The following is an 18,018-nucleotide window of genomic DNA, read 5'->3' on the forward strand; positions in this document are numbered from 1 at the left end:
AGAACCACATCTTAGTTTCACTGTTTTTTTCCCCCTAGTTTGTTTCCTGTCCTCTGCTAGCTTTTGATGTTTTTTTTCTAGGTCTTTATAGAGTATAAGGTAATTTTCTCCTGTCTTAAATTTCCTACTTAGGTGCTTTTTCTGTTGTGCTCAGAAAATAGTGTAATTTCATTGGCTTGTTTTGTAACCTGTTAAATTATCCTAGAGAACATTGCTTGTACCCTTGATTTTAAGACAGTGTATTCTGCTTTTGTTGGGTAGAGAGCTCTGTTAATGTCTTTTGGGGCTAATTGATCACTATAGTGTTGTGCAAGTCATCCATTTCTCTGATGTGGTGGTGCATGCCTGTAATCCCAGCACTTGGGAGGCTGAAGCAGGAGGATCCCTGTGATTGAGACATACTGAGTTCAAGGCCAGACTGAATTACAGGGCAAGACCCCATCACAAAACTGGGGTGGGGGGAAGGTCATCGTTTTCCTTCCTTCTCTGATTGTTCTGTTAGGGAATGTGGGGTAAAGTCTTACCGTGCTTCTACTGTTTTCCCTTCAGTTGTCAGTGTGCTTTATATACAGAAGGTAGATCTTTGGTGTTACGTATAATTGTTGTCTTGATAAGGTAACTCTTTTGTCCAATGTCTGTTGTCTCTTTTAACAGCTTTTGGCTTAAATTCTGTTTTGTCTGCCATTAGCTTTTGTTGACACCAACAGTTATGCTAAGAACTGAGACCACTCACAGCTGTCTTAGAATAGACACATGGATGAAGTCCCACTAACACGTCTCAAAGCTAGATGAGGTGAAATCAGTAGTACTGAGAAGACCCAGCCTTAAAACAGGAAAGTGTCACCTGCCTTTCCTGAGTGAAGGAAGCTGAATGGGTACAAGGATGAGGTAGCTTGCTACCTGTGCGTAAAAGTTTAGTATGTTGCGGCCTCTGTGTCTCAGAGGCACCTTGGTGATGAGTAGCACGGCCTTCTCAGAATTTGGTCAAGAAGGTTCAGGAGAGAGGAGGGAAAGAATAAGTATTTTCTCCTAACTTATTAACCATGTGGCAAAGTATAGCTATGGGAAATGAGTAACTTAGTTCCTAAATTCAGACCAAGAAAAATGCTACTCGATCTTCAGCAAGGGCGAGCTTCCTCCTGTCTTTAATCTGTGGTTTGGCCTTTTTTCAGTACAAATGCCTGAAATGCAAAAGTGAGCCTCATGTTAAGATTGAAGGCAAGAACACCGATGACTGGCTCTGTGTGGATTTTGGTAAGTTAGTTTGACTCTATATAAATACTGCTACTAAGCTAGATACTTCAGTATTCTCAGGTACAAACAATTCACATAAAATCACCGAGCATTTATATGTAAGATTGTTTGAAATCTGTTTCAAGTAACAAGATTTATTTATAACTTTGGTGGTTTTCATCTCTGAAATCTCACCTAGTACTCTAGGTACAGTAATATAGTTTTGGAGGAAGACACATTTTCTTAAGTCACTTCTGTCACTCTCATCACTGGGACAAAATACTCAACACCTGCAACCTCGAGAAAAGTTTTGCCCACTTTGTAGAAGTTTCAGCCCACAGTTGGCTGGCTGCAGAGCAGTGTGGCAGAGGAATAAACTACAGATGGCAAGCATAGACTCCCAGAGGACAAACCCTGCCAGGGTGGGCCCCCAAGGACCTGCCTCTTAACAGCAAGTAAGCGCTGAGCCCCCATAATCCAGCCACCTGTGAGGACATAAGGCTCTTGGGGGACTTGAGTGCAGGAGAAAGCGGGGAACAGTAACTTGGATTCTGATAGATGACACAAGTTAAGAGACAAAAACAATTTGTTGCTTGCATCTGTAGCCAGCACTACTGATTTTGTGCTATTTTTGACACTGGTTCAAGCCCCAGGTTTCTTAGGGCAGCCCAGGGACTAGAACAGTCTTATAGTTTGCAGGAGGGCCAGGGATATAGCACATTGGCGTAAGCGCCTGCCTGGCAAGTGTGAGGTCGTGAGTTCGATTCCCAGTACCAAAAAAAAGAAAGCAATTTGCAGGACACAGGCCTACTTTTGCTGTTTTAAGAGATACCTAGGCTTAAGTCAAGGGTTTTTCAGCTTTCTCACTACGAATATTTTGAGTTGTGTTTTATAGGATGCTTAATAGTCAGTATCCTCCTAATTGTGACAGGTTCCTCACACACTGCTCATATTGCCTTGACTGAGAATCAGAGCTCTAAGTAGAGCTGCCTTTGTTTTGGAAACAATTATTTTTTTCTGTTCACCAATAAATAGCCTTAAAAAAAACAAAACAACAACAAGAACCACAGTACTTTCTTTGCTCACAAGATTTACAGAAATGTGATGTGCATGGAGCACTTTCTCCTAAGAGAAACCTGAGAGCACTGTCAGTCAGTGGCAGAGTTAACTTTGTCAGTGTTGATGCATGGTGATGCACTGTACCATGTACCCCCGGTACAATGGATGCCAAGAAAAACACAGCATCACTGCTGTGGTAAATTTTGCTGGGATGGGGTCCACAGTTTGCCCTCTGATAATAATTGCTCTAGCTCCTAGAGTTAGGCACAGAGTTGTTAAAACACAAATATAAAGCAAATACATCATTTCTTCATTGTAACTTTTTATCCCTGAATAGGCAGCATGGTGATTCATTTAATGCTTCCAGAAACCAGAGAAACATACGAATTAGAGAAATTATGGACTTTACGCTCTTATGATGACCAGTTATCTCAGATACCGCCTGAGACATTACCTGAAGACTTCATTCTTGGAATAGAAGAAGAGGACACTTCCTTGGTGACTCCAGTGGAGTTCAAATGTGAATAAAAGTAGACAAACTGTTTTAGCCATTTCATTTGGATTCAGTCACTTCTTGGGAAATACAGCTCTCTGAAGCTGAACCTCCTTGGGTTAGGCTGCCAGTAGACTAAGTCTTGCCTACCTCACCTCATTGCCCACTGACTTGCAGATGATACATAAATGAGCTAACATAAGTACTATCCAACCAAAACTTGAACATGCCACCATCTGTTTATCTGTGAGATCCCAGCAGACTTTTCTGGAGCTAATACTGCTTGCTACCTGTGCGTAACTTGAGCTTTCTGCTCAGTTTTATTTATTTTGTTTATACGCAAGTACGTACTACAAATAGTATGGCCACAAATTTTAACAAAATACACCACTGCCTAGTGATTCTATTACTTTGAGGTGACAGAAGGTAATAGTAACTACCGGGATATTTTTCTAGGATAGGACTTCTATTCCCTTCTAACATATTCTGTGACAGGGGCAAAAAGGAAAATTTTGGCATCTACAGTTCTTGGTTCATATGAACAGTATAAGCAAGGTCTGTATTAATGTACCATAGGCCAGAGAAAATAATTTAACAGTAAATAGTCATACAGATTGAGATTGATGTAGTATTATTTGGGGGGGGGCTACAGGGTATAGGGTATCAAAACCTTGTGCTTGCCAAGCAGGCCCCTGTGCTGCTGAGCTAAACCCTGGCCTCTCAAAAATCTGTTTGCAGACCAAATTTGAACACTCACATTCATTTGAAAACATACTACACAACAAGCTGTAACTAATGATGAAAAATTTTATTCTGTATCAGGGTATCTGGAAAATGAAGCTGCACTTGGGGCACTTTATAGATGAGGAATGATCCATTCGTGGTGAGTACAAGACCCAATTACAGAATTATTTCTTAGTACCAGATACTCCAAAAATTACCAATGCTAAAGGAAAAGGAAAACATGATTTGCCACACAAGGATAAAAGTGAAAAATATGGCAGAATTTATACCAGCAGATGTAAATGTAGCACCTACTTGTATTTTTTTAAATCAAGTAATAGAAAAATCAAATTTTGAGGAAGAGCTCTGGCCTTAAGTACATCTCACCTGTAACCCAACAAGAAAGCCAGTCCATGATTTTTTTAGCAATTTAAATTCATTGTATGAAAAAAAAGGTGAATTCAGTGACAAAAAGGGCACTTTTTGGCTAAAACTACAAAATAAACTGGTCTTCTGAAAATATTTAGGAAAATGATTTTCAAAATGTCTAATTGATATTGCTGATATTCAGAAAAACTTGAGTCTGCATGAAACTTAACTAGTCTGTGTAGAAATTCATCTTGAAATACAAATGAGGCAGTATTTTAAAGGGTTATATAATGCCCTTGAGATCAGTGTAATGAGATGACTGTGATCATCTTATGAAGAAAAGGAACAAAACAATTCAGAGAGCAGCGTGGCTTCCAAACCACCCACACAACTGCACAATCCTGGGCTTTGCCATCAAGTTAAGGAATGGTAAATGAGTTCAGTTTCAAAGATCAGGTGTTCTCAGGCATTGAAATTGCATTCCCGTAACATTTTTGTTGAGTCCTCTAACTTCTGACTTACTTTCAGATAACGAGCACAGGGTGTGCTACAATCTATATATTTTAAGCAGACTTAAAAAAAAATCATCCATTTCTTAAAAGTAGGTTAGCAAGGCTTTTGACATTGCCAGGCACAAAGAAATGTAGCCTTTTGTTATTTTAAACTGTCACTGTCCTGTTGTATTATTCACAAATCAATTCTTTTGGAATTTGCTCTTAAAGGTTACTGGCAAACTAAGCATCCTGTAAGACAAGTTGAAGCTTGTTTTTTGCCTGTTTGAAGTCCTATTTTTGCTATCAACACAACTTTCTTCAGGTAGATAGTCAAAGCACAAAGCATTTATGTATTCAATCATATAGTTAATCAAGAAACCTGAAGTCTCCTAAAGCCATTTAAAACTAGGTGTTCCAAAACCTGCCGCCACCACTTTGCTGTTAGCACCACCAAAAACATTCCAACTATAAACAAATAAGTGGCATCGCTGCTCTCCGAATATAGGCACTGCTCTATATCTTTGAACATTTATTGGATTTTCAACTAATAACTGTGTCAGAAGCCTCAAAAAACCTGAAATTTTCTGGCTTTACTGTCACCAGCCAGAAGTAAAATTATTTTTCACTTATTTGCCTGTTAGCTGACAGCTGTTAAGTTTTACATTTATTTTTTAAAAAACAGTTGGACTTTTAGCTTTATAAAGTATATAAAATTTTCAAAAAGAGTTGTTTTTCACTGTATTACTGAATACCTGAGGTAGTTGAGTAAAAATGCACGTTAATACCCCTGCCAACACCATTCAGCACTTCCCTTAGGTTGTGTTAGTGTTAGATTAAAAATAAAAGAACAGGTTTTCTATGCTAATGGCTTAACATCAAAGTTTCTGTGATAATTCTATTCTGATCCAATTTTAACAATTGGATTTAGGAGCAATCTTTTTGATGAATTTAGTGAATGCACCATTCAAGCCGATTTCTGGCACTATGGGGGAATATTAAGAAAAATTAGAATATTCGTTATACTGTGAGACTACAGCAAAGGGAAGTGCAGAGCTCTTTCTCTCCCTCTCCCCTTTTCTTTTCTCTTCTTTTCTTTAAAGCTGGGTGTCAAACATTTCAGAGAGCATAAAGTATACATTCTCACAGAGACAGGAGTTCAAAAGTTGCCTGGTCCTCAGAAACAACTGGCTAGGTAACAACTTGTGCATGTGATTCTGGATGGGGTCAAAGTCCGTCTGTTGGTTAAGCAATCTGTCTTTGGTTTGGCATCTGCCTCTGTGGTGGGCTTTCCTGAGCCTTTACTTCCACCTTGACTGAGGTGGTCCACTTTGCAGAGCCTTCTGCTGTTGGTGCTGCTTTACCTGAGTCAGAATTTCCTGAATTTTTCTCTGGGCAACCTGCAAAAAGACAGAAAAATCTGCCTAATCAGAACTGACTTTATTGTTTTCATTTTAACAACTTCAAAAATCCATCTGAAGATTAGATACATACTGATAATGGCTAGCAATCTCTGAAATCACCTACTAAAAAGCTAGGCACACAGGGGCTGGGGATTTAGCCCAGCAGCATAAGCGCCTGCCTTGCAAACAGGCAGTTGTGAGTTCGATCTCTGGTACCGATAAAAAAGAAAAAGACAAAAAAAAAAAAAAGCTAGGCACACTGGCACATGGCTGTGGTCCCAGGTACATGGGTGGGGGAGAAGGATCAGTCCTTGAGGCCAGGAGTTCTGGGCCAGCCTAAACAGACTGAGACTCTTAATCTCTTACAAATAAAAACCTGTTGAGCATCAAACAATGTTAAATATTTTCATGGATGGTAGACCTGTGTGAGAACTGCTTCCACTTCAGAGATACGCAAAAGAGCTGGCTTATTTTAGTGCCCACTTACCTGGCAAGCATAGAAATGACCAGTTATTTTGACAACCACTTGGTCATTCTCATCAGGTGTCTGGTCACGAGGGACAACAACTTCAGCACTTGACAGATTCTGGAGTTCATTCACCTGAAAGAGAAACACACATCTTGTTAAGTAGCGTTTTAAAACACTACCATTTCTGAAGCACTTACTATGTACCAGACACTGAGCTATGGCTTTGTAAGTTTCATACTGTCACTAATAATTCTGAGCTTAATAACATTGTCCCCATTTTAAGATAATTAGAACTTCAAGACTCAGCCATAAGAAGTTATCTGTCCATTTACACAAGTAAATGGGAAACAGATTCAAATCATGGTAATATGATTTCAAAGTATATGTTTTTAATGATTTTAAAATTTTTAAGTAGCCTTGGAAATGACCTACATATTATGTTAGAAGAAGACTGGAGGCCATTTGCTTTTTTTGAACAAAGTCACGATGAAATTTTAAAATCTTCAGTTCATTCACATTCTTTAGCATTTGTAGAATGAAGAGCTTCAGTTGTAACAACAGAATTGATGCTGAATGATTTACAATGCAAGACATTTCTGTCAGTCATCTGAAAGACATTACTTTCACTAGTAGCTGACACCAGCACTCCAGTATTACTCAGTTTTCTCCAAACCTTGGTCAAGATGGTCTTGCTTTTTTATAAATTAGCCAAAATTCAGAGACTTGAAACTCCTAAGTACCTCCCAGCACTTTCCCTTTCATACCACCGCACGGGTTTTGCTGAAGTACTTGCCGTTTTGCCTCCTTTTCCAATAACCCTGCCAGCAGCAAAGGATGGCACTCTGATATGAGCTTCAAGTTTCACTTCTTCTTTAGGACTAACAAAGTTTTCTTCTTTAATTTTTCCATAAATTCTTCCCTGAGCCTGCAGGCAAAGTACAACCTGTTAGTGCCTTTCATGATTGAAACACAAAAGTTGAACTGAATCTAACTGGAATGTTGAAGATAGCATACAAGATCATAAGAGAAGTTAAGGAGCCCTGGAAAGTGACAATAACTGCATGCACCACATATAAGGCAACAATGAATGATGAAAGAGAAGCCATACTCTTTTATGAAAGCAGCCAAAGGCAACTGCTAGTCTGGCTAAAACACATTTTTTTGTGGGCAAATGGCCATCTATACTCCATGCTTGAAAAATAAAAACTCATCTGGTATAAGAAATAAACTACATTTTTCTTGAGCAAAAGAGACTGAGAAAAAGACACTGTGGTACATGGCTATAACCCCAGCTATCCAGGCTGAGGCAAGAGCTACCAGGCTGAGTGCACCACTTGCCTGGGCAGCACAGCCAGATTCAAAAAAAAAAAAAAGGTACTCATATCCTAATATTTAAAAACAAAACAAAAAAACCTGGGAAAGAACTACACAGCCAGCTGTGCCACACTCACAAAGAGAAATGCTCCTGTCTTAATGACCAGATAGAAACCTGGTGAGAGGAATATTCTGTGTAAACATGTTACTACTTAGCCAGGCGATTTCTGCTAAGAAGCTCCAAACTCAAGTTAACACTTACACGTAGCACCTTCTGTTAGGTACACTCGTTAACTTGCTGTGGTTGCACCATAGGAAATAGAACTTGATCTAATCTGACTAGACCAATCTGACTGGAACAATGCACAAAAACACTGTTGGTGTAGAAATGCTAAGCTCGTTGTAGAGGATTAAAGACAAAATTTTATCTGTACTGTATTCCATCCAACCTTAATGTCTCAGCCAACATGGTCAAAGAACTCCAGGAATGTTCAATGTTGTCTAAAACATAAGCTCTTAAAATTTGTGAGAGAAAACATAGGATAGGAGGTTAACTATTCCTTAGGTTACTAACATAAAGTACTCATTTTGAATAGTCACTGATCACGTGAGTGACTTAAACATTATGGCTTCTCTAAGTGTTAATCTTTTTTTCTTTTTCTTTTTTTTTTTTTTGCTTTTGAGAGAGGATTTCAACTACACAGAGTTCAGGCTAGTCTTGAACTTAGCGTGATCCTTCTATCTCCACATCCCAAGTGCTGGGATTAACAGGTGTGCTCCACCAGGCTTGCTCTTGAGTATTAGTTGTAAGATGACTGTAATATTACCATTTGAGGAAACATGGAAATAACTGAATCTCTTACCATACAAGCATATAATAATTGCAAGACAGTAATTCCAACTATAAATAAAAGCACTAAAGAGAAACATGCAATAATTGATGTTTGGTTATGGTTCTACTTAATCTTAGACATGAATTTTCAGATTCTGTCTACTGTATATAAGTGAATATATGTATGTATATACACACATACACATACCTGTTCTGCAAAAGCACTGTCATTCACCCCATCATTTGCTACCTGTGCACATACCTTAAACTGCGCCTCTGGTGGTCCAGTAATGATCACCATCCTCACTTTAGCATCTGGTGCTTCAGCTGGAGCAATCTGTAACAGACCATCAGCAACAAGTTGTTAAACTTATTGGTGTCACTGATAGAAACCTTAGGCCAACCAATGTGACACCTGCACATAACTGACTGAAATGCAGCCTGGCGTAGTAGCCCAGTCTTTGATCAGACAGTAACTAAGGCAGAGGGGGCAGCTGCTGTTTGGGTTGCCTGGGGTTTGAATCACTACACTAGCAGCACTCAAGTGTGCTCCGCAGCCTATCTGCATCTCATCTAAGCCTTACCCTGTGTTGAGACTACTGCATTCTATGACTTTTTCTGTCAGAGGAAAGGGCACTGCTTTTTAAAAATAATGTCTGAGCTCCTTTCACATCATTTACAAAGAAAACTTGATTTACATACATTGTCAGATTTATAAATCACACACACATACAAAGACAGCAGGCAGAAACCAGCCTTCTCACGTCACAGGAAAGATTTAGGGATGACTCCCAACCAGGGAGTTGTCAATCACCATAAAAGAAAAACTTACTAAACAGTTGCTGTGAAAAAAACAAAATAATCCTTACTATGTGAAACAAAATTTTTAAAAAGCATGGTTATTTATGAGAAAAAAAAGCAAAAATACAAGTTACCCTAAGTTTTGCCACTAAGGATTACTTTGTTCCCTAGACCTTTTCCCATGTGTGTTTAATATTAATGTCTTTTTAATGAAGTCATGTTTCCTGTCTCCATCAACAAAGCTAACATTTCTGTCCCCTAGAGCGAAGTTCCTTTATGAAGTGTACGGACTTGTTTTGAGTTTAGTAAAAGCTCGAGATTATTCACAAGAAATCACTATTAATCGGCCAGGGATATAGGTGAGTGGCATAAGCACCTGCCTGGCAGGTGCAAGGTCCTGAGTTTGGTTCCTGGGTACCCACCAAAAAAAAAGAAAGAAAAGAAAAGAAATCATCGCTTAAAAAAAAGTATCGTTGTTCAAGTTTCAAACAATGGAATTTTTGAGTTTTTCCAATTTTTTTGTATGTAGTGTTGAAGATTGAACTCAAGGCCTCATGCAAACTAGACAAGTGCTTTGCCACATAGCTACATTGCTCACTCACTGTGTGTTTTGTTTTGTAAATATCTGTCAGTACTGGTGACAAGAGCTGGGGCGAACGGAACTCATGCACTGAAGTTAGGAATATAAATTGCTGTATATAATCTCTCAAACCTGAAAAAAGCACATGCCCTTTAATCCAGTGTCTACTTCTATAAGTCTGAAGTTGGTTATCTCATTTTACTTATCATCGGATTGCTTGTACAGGGTAAAATTAGGAATGTAAATATCATGGCCTGGTGACCACATGTATGCCTAATAATGTCTATGTTTTGAGATGTACCCATATGTAAATTTATACTAAGTATTAACAGTTGTGGTCATCCTTGCAGATTACATATTTCAGACTTTATGGAAACATTTTTCAACCTCACCTGGAAATGTTCATAGCTGGATGTGGTGATACATGCTAGTAATCCTGACACTCTGGGAGGCTAAAGCTGGAGGATCCCAAGTTCAAACCCAGTGTGTATAACTTAGAGACCCTATCTCAAAATCTCAAAGTGCTAAGGATTTAGCTCAGTGTGAAGGCAATGGGTCTGATCTCTAGAGCGGGAGACATCAGGGGTTGACACCAGGAACTGGCAGAAGGACTTCAACAGAAAAATAAATGAGCTTTTAATAATAACCAATTCCTATTTAAGAACTGTTGCTCAGTTATTTTCCAAAATGGATCTACCAGGTTTGTGTTTGAGCACATCTCACAGATTGTATTTTGTGTGTGTGGTACAGGCTGAGCTCAAATTTTTAGTCCTGTTGCCTCAACCTCCCAATGTTGGGACTGTAGGCCTGTACCTCCTCTCCTAGCCTCAAAGGTGTTTGTTTGCTTCTTTGAACTTAATCATGAAGTAGTACAATAGTAAAGTCAGGTCTTCACTTGATCTTTTACTGTGTCTTTTCACTTTACCCACTTTGGCTAGGTTTCCTGGTCCTGGATTTCATTACCTTTTACTGCAAGGATGTATGTAAGGACTCTTTTTCTGTTTTGACTTCTAATTATTTAATTTTCATACTGTAAGTCATTTTTGGTGTCTAGGTCTAGGAAGATAAATGCATACTCATGTTGTTACCTCAATATTAAAATACAGATTGGTTCCATCACCTACCAGTTATTCGTTCTCCTCTTGAAGCTGTGTTTTCACTCCCTCCTCCTTCCTTTCCTAGCAACCACCAACTCTCCCTATAGCCTGCCTTTTCTAGAATTATTAGTCACACAGTGTATGGCCTTCTTCCTCTCAGCGCTATGAATGGTTCCTTTATAGTGCTCAGTAATATTGTGTAGATAGGTAGATCATACTTTATCCATTCACCATTTGAATGGTTTATTTGTGGAGTTACAATAAAGACTTCATAGAAGTGTACGGGTGTGTATGTGTGTGTGTTCTGCATGTTCATCTATGTTTTGGGTCAGTATTCAGGAGCAGATTTATGGGTTATATGATATATATACTCGTTAAATCAGTCTTTTTAAAAGGTTTATAAAACATTATCAAAACTTCTGATAGCTTTCTCATATTGAGCCTGTCAGTCTGTTTCCCTAAAACAAAACAATCATGTTTAATAATACCCCAGCACATCAAAATACAAAATGTTCAGAATACACAATGATCTCTTACACCAGATACTATTGGTTGTCCTCTGCTGTGTAGTAAGGCACAAAATGTTTACCAAGCTAAATAGACTAGATTTCTCTGCCTCTTCAGCTCTGTCCAGTTTTGGCCAATGTCTTAATATTGAGATATACGTAGATGTTTCTCAAAGCAGCTAAGGAAATTTCCCCAGGTGTAAAATGGCTAGTTTTCTCCTACTGATTGACAACAGATTAAATCTCAGAGCACTGAATGGTACTATCTGGAACCATGAAGGGTCCAAGGCCTTCACAGGGCAGAGCCACCAACCATCCCTGGACTGCTTACCTCCAAACTGATTTTCCTGGGAAGAGAAGTTAATTCGCTTCGTTTAAGCCACTGTTGTTTGGGATATTTTCTGTTACAAAGTGGAAAGAAGATTCGTCTGTGATTTCATTAAAGAACCAGGAGAGCCACAGTTGGCAGAACAGTACCTTAATTGAAGCTCCTGCAAAGCGAGAAAGCTGTTTGATGTGCTGGCCCTGCTTGCCGATAATGGCGCCGACTGATAGGGCCGGGATGAACAGATGCACAGTCTCCGTTTCTGATTGCTGTCAGAAAAAAAAGCCAGGACATGCGTACTTATGTGCTACAAATTATGCGTTTTAACCTTTTTACAGCATTGGCTTTGGAATGAGCACATTCTTAAAAGAATACCAGAAAAGGAAATCTACCACATTAATGAGAGTTTAACACTGAATGTGTGTATCACTCTGAAAGCATTTGTATTTAAAATTTCACTTTACAGGGGGCTGGGGATTTAACTCAGCGGCATAAGCGCTGGCCTTGCAAGCAGGCAGTTACCAGTTCGATCCCCGATACCGATAAAAAGGAAAAAAAGACAAAAAAAAATTCGCTTTACATATTATTAAAAGCTTAAAATGTCACTAAGTTACGGGGTTAAAAGATGGGTAGACATTACACCAACTCATAAGCTTTCCTTCTTATATACAGTGAACTGTTCTGTAAGAGAAAAGCCCCCCAATCACCATATATGACTATGTCATGTGCAAACTTAACACTCATTTCATACACAAGCACAAGCAGGATTAGAAGACAATGATTTTCATAGTAAAATACCATAACATACTTTCCCATATCGTCTGGCTTCTCTTAGCATTTCTTCTTTTTTTCCTCTTTAGCATCTTGCATACACATCGAAAACCATTTTAAAGCTAACTCCAAAATGGGTACGCATGGATTTGATCTCTATACCTCATTCCTTCACCACCTCAAACCATCGGTGCCCTCCCCATGCTCCTTGCACATTCTGGCCGGGCTGAAGAGCACGCAGCACTCAAGAGCTCAACAAGTGGATCTATCATTGTGTCAGCGGAAGGTTTACTAACACATGAGCCCCAAGTTCCAAAATGCAGGAACACTACTCAGATACATCCAGTTGATGCTTTGTTCACCATCTAACAGTTAGCAGTTCCAAGGATAAGTTAATTCTTTATGAAATGTATTACTAGAATATCTGTAACAAGCCACTAAAAGTACAGTATGCACTTGTTTAAAAAAAAGTACATACCTAATAAGCTTAACATTTCTAGAGGTACTAGAAGATGTTCATGGTAAGAAATGTATAGATAAATGATGAGGTGAACACTTCAGAGTTCTCTCTTGAATCTTAACTCTTTTCTACTATTGGGAATTCAGTTTCTAGGTACTCCTAATACTGTAATATGTACCCACAATTACAAATAGCTGTAAAACAGCTATGTCTTAACCTAATAACCACTTCTTAAACAAAAGTATCCCAACAGTTTTACTTTCAATTTCTTAAACCAGGGGAATGCTTACAATTTTGATTATTTTAGACATTTTTTTGTCTATGCCACAACAGCAACACAGGGTTCTCACATTTTTACTAGCTGTACAACGAACTATCACTATTGTTACCATGACACCATGACTTTTTCTACCAAAACATACAGTCCTGAGTTCAATACCCTATCAACCCCCATCTCTGAATTTTACTAGTGGCAATCAGCCCCAAGGAAGGGCACAGAATTGGCACAGGCACCACAAATGCATGAATATCCTGACAGTCACCAACACAGCCCACAGTTTGATCTATAATGATTCTATTTATCCCTCAGTGTAGACTTAGCATAGGGCACACTGCACCGGCTGGTGTATTCCTCTTCTTGGTAAGAATTTTAAATATGCTAATTTTAATCTAAGTTTTGTTCTCTAGACCTATGACATCTATGGGTTTAAAAACAAAAAAAAATCACATTTTAAAACTTCTAGACCAGATCCCTGCTGCTCTTCAAAAAAATTAGTCAACACTCTAGAAACAAAAGTGTTAGTTCTTTGACTGTAAAAAGTAACTTTTGCCTATTTACCAATAAAATGGAAACAATAAATGGAAAATAACACCTAGACAAGGTAAAAGTTAAAGTATATTTACAAATACAAAGATGTCAACAACAGTATGTAGAAATTATAAATCAGAAAAACTTACAGTCATCAAGTAATTTAGAACTATAATCAACTAGTCACCTAAAAAAAGTACCAAGCACACACAGTTTTACTAATTTTTTCTAGCCCAATGATCAGGAAGAACCTTAGAAAATGCCAGTGAATATATGGACCTAGGAACTAGAAATGACCAGCTATTTTCCCTGGTGGAAAAGGTATTAGAACTCTGTGGAAACACAGACGTAGTGCAAGTAACATTCCAATTTGCTTTTTTCCCTGAATACACCTTGGCTATCTTTCCACGCCATTCACATGGCCCTACCTCATACTACTGACAGATACAAATCTAATTTATCTCATCCCCACAGTATATTTTCATCTAAGTCATATAATGCCTCAACTGAACCACTGTACACAAATCTTTGTGCCCTTTTTCAAACATGTCTATGGTACATATTCTTGCAAGTAGAACAGCAGGCAACAGAGACCAGCAGAGTTGATTTTAAATCAACAGACTTTAACACAAAGTATTGTCCAGCTTAGTCCACAGATAACTGAATACAGAGTAGTGGCAGGCAAAAACCCACTACTTACTAGGTATATGGAACAATAAAATACCAGGTTTCAGAGGAAAACAAGTCTGAGGGAGTGGGGTATATGGTATCTGTAGCGGGTCCATTTGCATTTCCTTGGTGCCAGGTACTGTGTGCACATGACCTCACTGACACAACCGATGATAAACTATCAAGGTGTTCATCTTAAAAGATGAGAAAGTCTTTTGCCCATTGAGAGGTGGTAGAGCTAGGAGGCAAACTTGGTTCATCTCCTAAGCCATGAACACACATTTAAGTGTCCTTATTTTAATATGTATGGTGTGCTTTTTTGAAACACCAAGCACAGTAGAAAATGTAAGCCCTAAAGAAAAATGGCTGACAACTCATCTGGGCTGGGCTGTTTCTCCTCCCCCACCACCCTTCCCTCCACTAGCCTTAGCAGGACTTCCGAGTCAAAAGAAATTCCTTACGTAGACAGTTATCAAAAGTCAACAACACACTAAAAAGGCGTACAGTCTAAAACAGTTTTTAAGAATAAGGATGACTAAATTTTAAGGAACTCAAAGCAGGTTTTCTATCTCAGCTGCACACATCTTGCATGTCTAAGGTACAGTGACTTCAAACTCAAATTTTAATTCCTTTGCCTCACAGCTGATTGCTATTTATCAGAAAGTGCTTTATTATAAAGACCTTCAACAAAATCAGCTTCCAGTTTGTCACTAATTCATAAGAGAAAGTGATCAGATCTTTAAAATATCCATCTTTATGCCCGTATAAAATACTTCTGAGAATTTATGTAAAGAATTGCTAGGGTAGTTGAAAATTGACATTTCCAGATTATGTCTTATGATCAATTAACTTATTTAAAAATAAGCAAAACGTGCTTTTAGTATAAACCATGTCTTTCACTTTCATGAAGAAGAAAGCAAGATATGATTCTGGACTCCCGCCTACTCTTCCACACACAAAAATCATTGACATTTTCTAATAAGTCTCTTCAGTTATCGGCATCTTCCATCGCTGTCTTTGTTGCTGTCTAGGCTGCCCTGATATCCTGAACTGACTCAAACTTTTTACTTTCCACTGAGTTTTGGAAGAGTTAAAAGTGACACAATGGGGCTGGGGATTTAGCTCAGTGGCGTAAGTGCCTGCTTGGCAAGTGCAAGGTCATGAGTTTGATTCCCGGCACCAAAAGAAAAAAAAAAAAAGTCATGCAATGCCAAATCCAGCGAGGAAGGCAGATGAGGACAGGAGGAATGTGTTTTACAAGGCTGTCTTTCTGTTGGATGGCACTTGGTACCAGCATTCTCTGTAGTTTTGGCCACACCCCATACAGACCTCATATTAAAGAGGACTTCCAGAGGGAGTCATTTGAAGGAAATTAATGGCAAGGTTTTACTATAACATTTAAACATTCAACGTATTTTAGTGACATTTTATATATGCATGTAAGAGGTAACCCAAAATTCAGTGTCAGGAAGTATTTCTGAGTTGTTTCTGATCACTAGATTTTGCGCTTTTTTAACACAGGTGTCATTAGGTGTGGTACAGCCAAGTTAATGTTCTTTACAACTTACAAGCACTGGAGATTGAATCCAGGACCTCATACTAAGCTATATTCCCAGACTCATCTACTTTTCATTTTGAGACAGGGTTTTGGTAGGCTGGGCTCAAGCTTGAATCTTTTGCTTCAGTCACCCTAGAAGCCGAGGGACAGTTGTGTACTACTGCACCTGGCCAAATGTTTTAAACACACATACACATTTTGTGTGCTGGAAAAGTCCTTTTTAATGTTCAGACAAAATTTAATGTGTAATTAGCCCTGAACTGCTCGCAGTACATCATGACTGTGCAATTATTCCTTAGGGCTCATTCCAAAAAAATTTTTAATGCTTACAAAATACACACAATCTAAAAGGATAAAATAATGGATAGTGAAGAAATAATAGCATAGGAACCTGCACAGTAAGGACAATATGAAGCCAAAAATAGTATTATTACAAATTTGGCTTCACGCTTTCTAGCTGCCCAAAACACAAAAACATCAGTAGCATAATTTACCATGCACATAGAGGACAAAGTATTCACTTGCTCTGTGAAAAGTTTTTTCCCAGGTATAAATTCCAGAGAGCGATTTCTAAATCTTCTCAACATTAATTTACCAGGCAGCATCCGCAATTCTCAGAGCTCCAGCATCCCAAAAGCATAGCCTTAGCAGGTGTCTTAACCTTGAAGACTTCAGACAGTTGCTGTGAGAAAGCTCAGGCACAAACTCAGTGGCAGCCTCAAAAGCTGAACAAAATAATCTTGCTGACATAGTGATAAAAGGCTACCATATTTTTGTTTGATTTAGGGGTGGATGAGAAGTACAAATCCACGATGAAAAGCAATTTATGAAAGCCAGGTGTGGTGTTGCACACCTGTAATCCAAGCTATTCAAGAAGCCAAATGCAGGAGGATCACAAGTTCAAGCCTAGCCCATGCAGCTTCTTGAGACCCTGTCTTGATAGAGGAACACAAGAATGCAGCTCAGTGTTCCACGGGTTCAACCCCTATGGGGGTGGCAGAGCTTAAATGATGACAAATGTGTGACATGTTGGAAAAGAAATGGTTGTTAGCAGAGAAGGGTTGAAAGGACCAAAACATACATAAAGGGCAAATATGTTAAGAGTCAATACACAGATCTAATGTCTTATAGTAGGATGAAAACAGAAGCAACAGAATCCATCAAAAAGAAAAAGCAGTTAGAAACACAAGCTCTCTGCCCTGGGAGAGGGACATGGTGCCCTGGACTGACAGACACAGCGGCACGTACTCTTGGCAACCGTGACTTAAAATGGTCTCATGAAGCATCTGAAGCTTAATGACGCTTCTGAACATCACCCAGTTCCCTTTGCTCCCATTTCTTATCTACCAGTCATCTCCTGGCTGTGAACTACTTTTTTCCTTGAGTGTATAAGTCAGCTCAGATAAACATCCTGTCTACTTGACAAGCTGGTACAAATTCATTCTTATGTGGGATTTGGCATAACAAGCCAGGTTTTCAGGCTTTGGATGTCCCAGATAAGCAGATAATTTCATTTTTACCTAAACAGCCAGAACAATAGTTATAAAAAGCCTCTTCTACCTGTGAATTTAAGTCTCAAGAGACTTAGATAAAACCAACTAGCATTACACTTTCTTTTTACACATTCCTTGCATTTTAAGTTAATGTTCAGTTGCATTGTTCTGAACCTTTCTTTCTAAACCCTTGATACATTCTTCAAGGATATTCACAGGACACAAGCTGCTTCCCAGTGGACTTCTGCCAGATGCCTACGGGCAAAACTTCCTTTGGACTTCTTGGCAAACTCTATGCTATGGCTTGAAATAACAGAAGAACAAAGATGCTCAACCTAAAGTTTGCATAACTGGTGAAGTCTGCCAATGAGTAATTCCTAGTCATCTATGCTGAGAGATACAAGTATGAGCAAACAGTAAGGTTAAGTCTATTTGCTTTGTGGGGAACAAAATCTAAGATCATAAAGGCGTGCCTGCCAAGGAGACCAGCCTCCGGGAACCTGGCAAGGTGCCACTGCTTCCTTTGGCTTGTAAAACAGGTATTCCTGTGGGTTTGGGGGTTTG

The 18,018-nt window shown here is 38.8% G+C and overlaps 2 protein-coding genes across 6 annotated transcripts in view; one reads left to right on the forward strand and one right to left on the reverse strand.

Annotated features, from left to right (window-relative positions):
• Nucleotides 1–18,018, forward strand: part of Malsu1 (mitochondrial assembly of ribosomal large subunit 1) — a 34,863-nt gene that overhangs the window by 7,453 nt on the left and 9,392 nt on the right. Inside the window, exons 3-6 of one of the 4 annotated variants that reach the window (XM_013150452.3) lie at nt 1,173–1,254; nt 2,630–2,812; nt 3,608–3,668; nt 7,172–11,146. In XM_013150452.3, coding sequence (XP_013005906.1) covers nt 1,173–1,254; nt 2,630–2,812; nt 3,608–3,651 — 309 coding nt within the window. In that variant the 3' untranslated portion in view covers nt 3,652–3,668; nt 7,172–11,146. Of the gene's footprint in view, nt 1–1,172; nt 1,255–2,629; nt 2,849–3,607; nt 11,147–18,018 lie in introns of those variants that run through there. The other 3 variants (XM_003467881.5, XM_063239472.1, XM_005002832.4) reach the window with 3 other exon arrangements.
• Nucleotides 4,418–18,018, reverse strand: part of Igf2bp3 (insulin like growth factor 2 mRNA binding protein 3) — a 126,642-nt gene continuing 113,041 nt past the window's right edge. For both annotated transcript variants that reach the window (XM_063239455.1, XM_063239463.1), the window contains 5 exons: nt 11,848–11,964; nt 8,649–8,723; nt 7,034–7,165; nt 6,259–6,372; nt 4,418–5,768 (listed from right to left, as the gene is read on the reverse strand). In XM_063239455.1, the coding sequence (XP_063095525.1) occupies nt 5,670–5,768; nt 6,259–6,372; nt 7,034–7,165; nt 8,649–8,723; nt 11,848–11,964 (537 nt within the window). In that variant the 3' untranslated portion in view covers nt 4,418–5,669. The remainder of the gene's footprint in view (nt 5,769–6,258; nt 6,373–7,033; nt 7,166–8,648; nt 8,724–11,847; nt 11,965–18,018) is intronic.

This window comes from Cavia porcellus, unplaced genomic scaffold, assembly GCF_034190915.1.
Source record: "Cavia porcellus strain 051 isolate PalLab524CR breed Dunkin Hartley unplaced genomic scaffold, mCavPor4.1 scaffold_2, whole genome shotgun sequence".
NCBI lineage: Eukaryota > Metazoa > Chordata > Mammalia > Rodentia > Caviidae > Cavia > Cavia porcellus.